This window comes from Budorcas taxicolor, chromosome 5, assembly GCF_023091745.1.
Source record: "Budorcas taxicolor isolate Tak-1 chromosome 5, Takin1.1, whole genome shotgun sequence".
NCBI classification, from domain to species: domain Eukaryota; kingdom Metazoa; phylum Chordata; class Mammalia; order Artiodactyla; family Bovidae; genus Budorcas; species Budorcas taxicolor.
In genome coordinates, this window is record NC_068914.1 from 92,474,350 (window position 1) to 92,480,349 (window position 6,000).

The following is a 6,000-nucleotide window of genomic DNA, read 5'->3' on the forward strand; positions in this document are numbered from 1 at the left end:
AATATGTTTGATAATCATGCTTATATAAGGTAAAAGCAAACTCAATAAATACTGATCTGAAACTGAAAATACCTTAAGTTTACTCATGCCATGAATAATTCATCAATGTCATTCATTATTTTGTGAAGTATTATCTTTTCCAAATGAAGCGTAATTTATAAAACTGAAGAACTATAACAGTCATGTTCTGAGCAAAAATATTTATCCAGTTTTATTAGAAAGGGAACTTTTATAACAGAAGTGTGTGAAATACTTTTGTCTGGAAGAATGAAAGATTTCAGAGAAAACTTTCCTTGGGAAAAAGAAATCCTACTTCTGGTTTGGAAGTTGTAATGTTATATGCATACACATGAAGAATTATCAGAAAGATGAGTAGCCTAAGGGTCATTTATAAACACCTATCACCAAAGTAACTAAAAATAAGTTACACCTTACTTGGGAAGAGACCAACTTTCTGTTATTTTGCTTTAAGTGGTAAATTAGGCACAAGTCTCAGCTTTCCTTTTGTCAATAGAAGATTTTGTTAGTCACTGGCAAACTTTTCAAAATGAAGAAAAGGTGACAGAAGCATATCTTTACTCATTCATAAAATGTAATACAGTAAAATCTGAGAGATAATTTTCCCTCTTTTATATTAAATTTTAAATAATTTATTTATGATGAGATTTACAGATTTTTTTTCCTGGCAAATGTTATAATGATGCATTTTTCAGGGCAATTACATCATAGTTTAAATGTCTGTCAGCTAGCTACCAAGATATTCCTTTGCCATTCCATTAGAGTCAAATTAAGATAAAATTAACTTCCGAAACAACAACAAAAAAACTTCTTTGGTAAATTAGCCCTTTTTGTTTAATTTAATAAAGCAGGTAAAAAAAAACCAAAGTATTCATGTTAGTAATACCAGATTATATATTGTCATTTTTAAATGACAAGATAATTTAGAACTACTTTAAAGTGTATTGATTAAATATAAGCATGATTAAATCTCCACTCTGAGAAGCAATTATATTTAAGTATATTAGAAATCTGCTCTTTCAGCTCTGTTCAAGACTTAAAACAGACAAAAACTCACAGTTGCTCCCTAAATAACTTTATATGTATCCCTGGTTGCTATGGTAGTTTACAACACTGAAACCTATCAAATATAATATGGTTAGTGTTCACAGTCATAGAGAAAACCACACAAAACATTAATTCCCCAAAGATGAGCATATAGTTATTCTTAACAAACACTGTACATAGTATACTCAAATCTACTGTAAAGATACATAAAAATTGACTTCTGAATTTTGAACCTTTGTTTTTAACAAGTATACAAACCTACAAATAAAATACAGAAACGTTTTTCTGATTTATTTGTAAAGCTTAAAAATTGTGATTTTTGTCTTCACCTTCACTTCTCTGTGTATGCACTGATCCTGAGATATTTCTTCTTTGTGAGTTCAAATACCATCAAACATGAAGTTTTTAAACTGCAATTTAAAATTTATAAAGAAAAACACTGGAAGTTACACTTCGTTGGGTTCTATTCTGCCCCAAAATGTACAATAAATGAGTCAAACATTTGTTTTAAAAATTTCTCATTGTCCTATTCAGAACATTTCTGTATCACCTGAGATGGAAAGGCTTTTGAGAGACGATGATGTATTATATTGCAGGTTGATGGCAAACAAGCAAAATACTTTATCAGCACATTTAAAGCTGTAAAATTTGTGAATTTTCCCCCCAGAATCCTATAATTGAATTTACTTCTAATTATCACCTATTTGGCAAAGTCCTTAACTTGAAGAGTGGGATTTGGTTTTCCAGTAATCATGTAAATAAGCACAAAGTAAATTAATCTTTATTATTTTTTAAGGAAATTGCAAAAACTTCACTGCCAAACAAAATCTATACTTTTTTTTTTTTTAACTATTTCACAACTGGTGCAAATCTTTTTTTTTTTTGGTACAAATCTTATTTGTTTATTCTTTTCTCTCTTACCTCCCCCCCACCCCCATCTCTGCTTTAAGTTTCTTATTATTTGGTGATTGTTTAAAAACAACCCCAAGCAGCTTCATGAACTTTTTATGCTAAGTATATTCTTGGAAATCTCACCAATAGTAAATGAAGGAAATGAGTCTTGGGTCACCCACTTGGGAGAAATCCTTAGGTGTGGATCTAGAATGGGAAAATTACAAGGAGGTTCCTATGGGTGTTGAGAAAGTTGGGAGGACTTAAATCTCTCACCTTTTGAGCTGCTTTGGAGGGACTCTTGTTTTTGCTGCCTTTGGGTCTTCCCCTTGGTCTCTTAGGAGAGGGCTCACCGGTTGGCTCCTAGTTTCGAGGGAAAAAAAAATTGTGTTGTGGCAAGAATGTCTGAAAGAAATTGACCCTGACTCTATAGATGTATTTTCTGCCTGTGCTGCTCAACAGAACCGTTGGAACACATTCAATTCAAGCACAAATGGATGATGCTGGTACAGAGTTTACAGAAAGGGGAAATAACTAGACTTTTAATCCAGGGATTAAAAGAGGAAATTCTATTTTGCATATGAAAACTAGATTCTATTTCAACCAGAGAAAGGTAACAAAGGCTGACAAGGTTGCATGTTCCAGAAAGAAAGTTATGTATCCTTAAAGTGCAAAATATGCAAGGTTGTGTATTTGGCAACTGAGAGAAATAATAAGCATTTTACACAAATACTACTCTCCACTGTACTACCATTTTAAACAACAGAAATATGAAGCTAACATCATAAATATTTCAACAATCTCCCATACTGAAAAGGTGGCTTTTGATCATTCTGTATATCTGCATTGTAAGTCAATTATGACTCAATCGACACATTGAGTAAAATATTGGAGCAATTATCCAACTTTTTCAACTTAAAATAACTCCATTCCTCCTAAAATTTCCAAATAATTAGGGTAACTCCGTTGTGGAAGGCTTTGCTTGAATTATCTAGATAATTGCTTCAATTCTTCACTTCCCTTTGGAGATGCAGGCATGGTCTCCAGTCTACATTTAAATATCTTTTGATAAAAATAAGCATTTTCCCCAAAACTTTCTTTTGGGAAAACTCTTATGGGGATGAACTGAAGGAAACTAAAAGGGGTAGGGGGGGCGGGTGGTAGTGAGAAGGAATGCAAGTGTCTGGGATGGAGAAATTGAAACTATCAATAGGTTTAGCAAAACTTTAAATGGCTTCTATGCCAAGTAGTAAATACTCAAGTGGTTAAGAGAATGCGATGATTAATATTCCAGATCCTAAATATTTATCCAGTGAATCATCAATTAACATTTCATTCAGATTCGGTGATTAAATGAGACTAATTAGCTTAAAATGCATTAAAGTCTTCAATGAAAATTCGCATCCTATTTAGACAATCTGGGAAAGGTTTCCTGCAAGCTTCTGTGGGACCACTAGCGCCAGTGGGCACATCCGGAGAAACATCGGAGACACATTTTTCTTTCTTTGTGAACTCTGCCTTAACTCAAAGGTAAAACCTTCAATCACCTCCAGACCCCGCTGCAATTTTATTTGGATTATTTTTCAGAGGTGGGGGGCAATTAGCAGAGTTTGAGAAAGCTGGGTGGCGGGTGGGAAACAAGGGCGGGGGGAAGGGCAGTGACTTCCTGGGAGGTGTAAAACAGGATCCTAACGCCGTGTAAAGTGTCGCTCGGGCAGAGCGGGAAAACTCTGGGGCCTCTAGATTGGCTTGTTTCCTTTGATGATTTCAAAAAGGTACAACAGCTTTTCTAAAACGCAATGGCAAGCAAACATTGTTCAGTTTCCCCACCTTGCTCTAGGTAGCTTTGGGACTCTAGGATTATTTTCTACTCGGCCTATTTGCCCTGAAAGAAGCGCTTTAAAGCTAAAGAACGCAGAAGTAGTTTTAAAGCCCGCGGAAGCGGAGTTTAAATGTTCTCAATAGACAAGTCCCGCTCAAGCCCTACCCGCGAAGGCTTGGAAATTGCCGCGAACAAAACCCCTCCGCCCTGGGCGCTGCGCGCAGCTCTGCAAGCGCCGGCTGCACGCTTAATTGGTTGCATCCGCAGACAAAACCCTCCACTCGGCGGGGTCCCGGGCGCCCCTCGATCGTCCCCTCCCAGCCCCCAGCCACTCGTTCTGGAAGGGTACATTTAATGTCTGCAGCGCTGAGGCGCGGGATCCGGAGGCAAAAGGGGGACTGGGCGCCTGGCGAGGAAGTGACCCTAGCTACCGTGCACCCTCTTGGACACTACTTTCCACTGCGCCCTTAGCCAAACTAGTTAATCCTGTCCCGTGGGGACGCAGGATCTCCTGCAGCCCCTTTCCTGGGACACCTCAGCAGCGGCGGCCGCAGATCGGACGCCGCGCCGCATTTAAAGAGCCCTAACAGAACCGGGCGGGCCCACGAGTTCTTTGTCGGGAGGGCGCGAGTCTCAGGCCACCGAGAACTTGGGGAGGGCGCCAAGGGGGCGGCTGCGGCGCGCCAGTTCCTGGCCAGCGAGCAGCCCGGGTTGGCGGGAGAAAGAGCCTCCGGGCCCCCAAGACTTCAGCCCCTCCAACCCTGACCCGCCAGAGGACCCCTGCCTCCCGGGCCACTGTAAAGCGACTAGGAAAGTACTTGGCAAGTCCCGGTTTGTCGGACCCGGCCGTTTCCCGTCGCCAGGAGACACCGCGCCACTCGGGCCGGGCACAATAGCGAAAGTCCGAGGACGCTTCGCCCGACCCCACCTCCTGCTCGCACCCGGCCGCCCGCCGCGGCTCCCAGCTCCCGGCCCGGAGGGGAGCGGGGTTCAGCCGCGCACTCGCGCCGCGGACTCCGCAGCCCGCCCCCGCGGCGGCGTGCGGCGGCCGTGGCGCCTGGACTCCCGCGCTAGGGTGGCCGCGCGTCGCGGGGCCCTCGCGGAGGTAGCGGAGGTGGGCTACTGCCCCCACCCCGCCCGCGTACTGACTTGCTGCTGCTTCCTGGGTCGGCCGCGTCCTCTCTTCTGAGGCGCCGGGGCGGCAGGTTGTCCCTGGGCTGAAGTGGACGGCTGCCCGGCGCCTTCACCGCGTGCGCTCATCCTGCCTCCCGCCGCCGCTACCGCTGCCGCCGCCGCTCCTACCGCCGCTGCAGCCGCTTCGCCTGTCGCCCTGAATCAGCCCGGCACCTTTCGGGAGATTGCGAGGTAGGGCTGGAGAATGAGGCGGGGTGGGCGAGAGCTGGCGTGCGGCGAGGGCTGCTGCTGCTTAGGCTGCCGCCGCTGCCACCATCAACACCGGACGTCCAGCGGCTGCCAAAAAGAGAGAAGAGGGGAGGAGGAGGAGGAGAGAAGGAGGCGCTGCTGGTGGCGGCGGCAGCGGTGGGTGGGTGCCGGAGGTGGAGGTGGCGGTGGAGGTGGAGGTAGTGAGAGGAGGAGGAAAGCGAGGGAGAAGGAAAAGAGGAATTGAAGTTGGGAGGCTCCCCTCTCAGTTTGGGATCAGAAGTTGCGGTCACCGGGAGCACTTCGGAAGCGGCTTGGAAAGGGAAGAGACTTGGAGTGAATTGTGTCCCTTGAAATGTTAGGCGGGGAAAGAATTCCTCCTCCTCTTCCCCCCCGCTCCGCGCTCGCAGAGCAAGAAAGAGAAAGAGAGAGAAAACAAATAACGCCTTGGGCAGTCGGAAAGCGAAGGGAGGATGGGGAGATTCTGCGGGGATCCGGTCGGGCACTGGGCGCAGGCAGGGGACGGAGCGGTGGGTGGCACCGTTCCTTCTCGGGTGGCGGGAGCGGGCGGCAGCGGCACCGGAGAGTTGGAGGGGGACGGGCTGATTACTCCTGCGTCCTGCACCAAGCGCGCGCTGCCCAGGCTGGAAGTTTTCTGAGTTTCTACCCCAGAATTCGAGCGGGTTGAGTGTGTGTGTGCTTGGGGAGGGGGCGGCGAGATGGGGGGAGTGCCCACCTCTAATCGTGGGCGGATAAAGGGGAGGGGGCTGCGCTGGAGGAAAAGTATGAGGAGGAGGGAGGCCAGGCAGACCGCCGAGCCAAGGCGCCTGGCCGCGGGCCAG

At 45.8% G+C, this 6,000-nt stretch overlaps 1 protein-coding gene across 1 annotated transcript in view; it reads right to left on the reverse strand.

Moving 5' to 3' along the window:
- The window catches only part of HMGA2 (high mobility group AT-hook 2), a 45,297-nt gene extending 40,259 nt beyond the window's left edge, over positions 1-5,038 (reverse strand). Inside the window, exons 1-2 of the mRNA XM_052640569.1 lie at positions 4,928-5,038; positions 2,233-2,319 (exon numbers count right to left, since the gene is read on the reverse strand). Coding sequence (XP_052496529.1) covers positions 2,233-2,319; positions 4,928-5,038 — 198 coding nt within the window. The remainder of the gene's footprint in view (positions 1-2,232; positions 2,320-4,927) is intronic.
- Between the last annotated feature and the right edge of the window lie 962 nt (positions 5,039-6,000).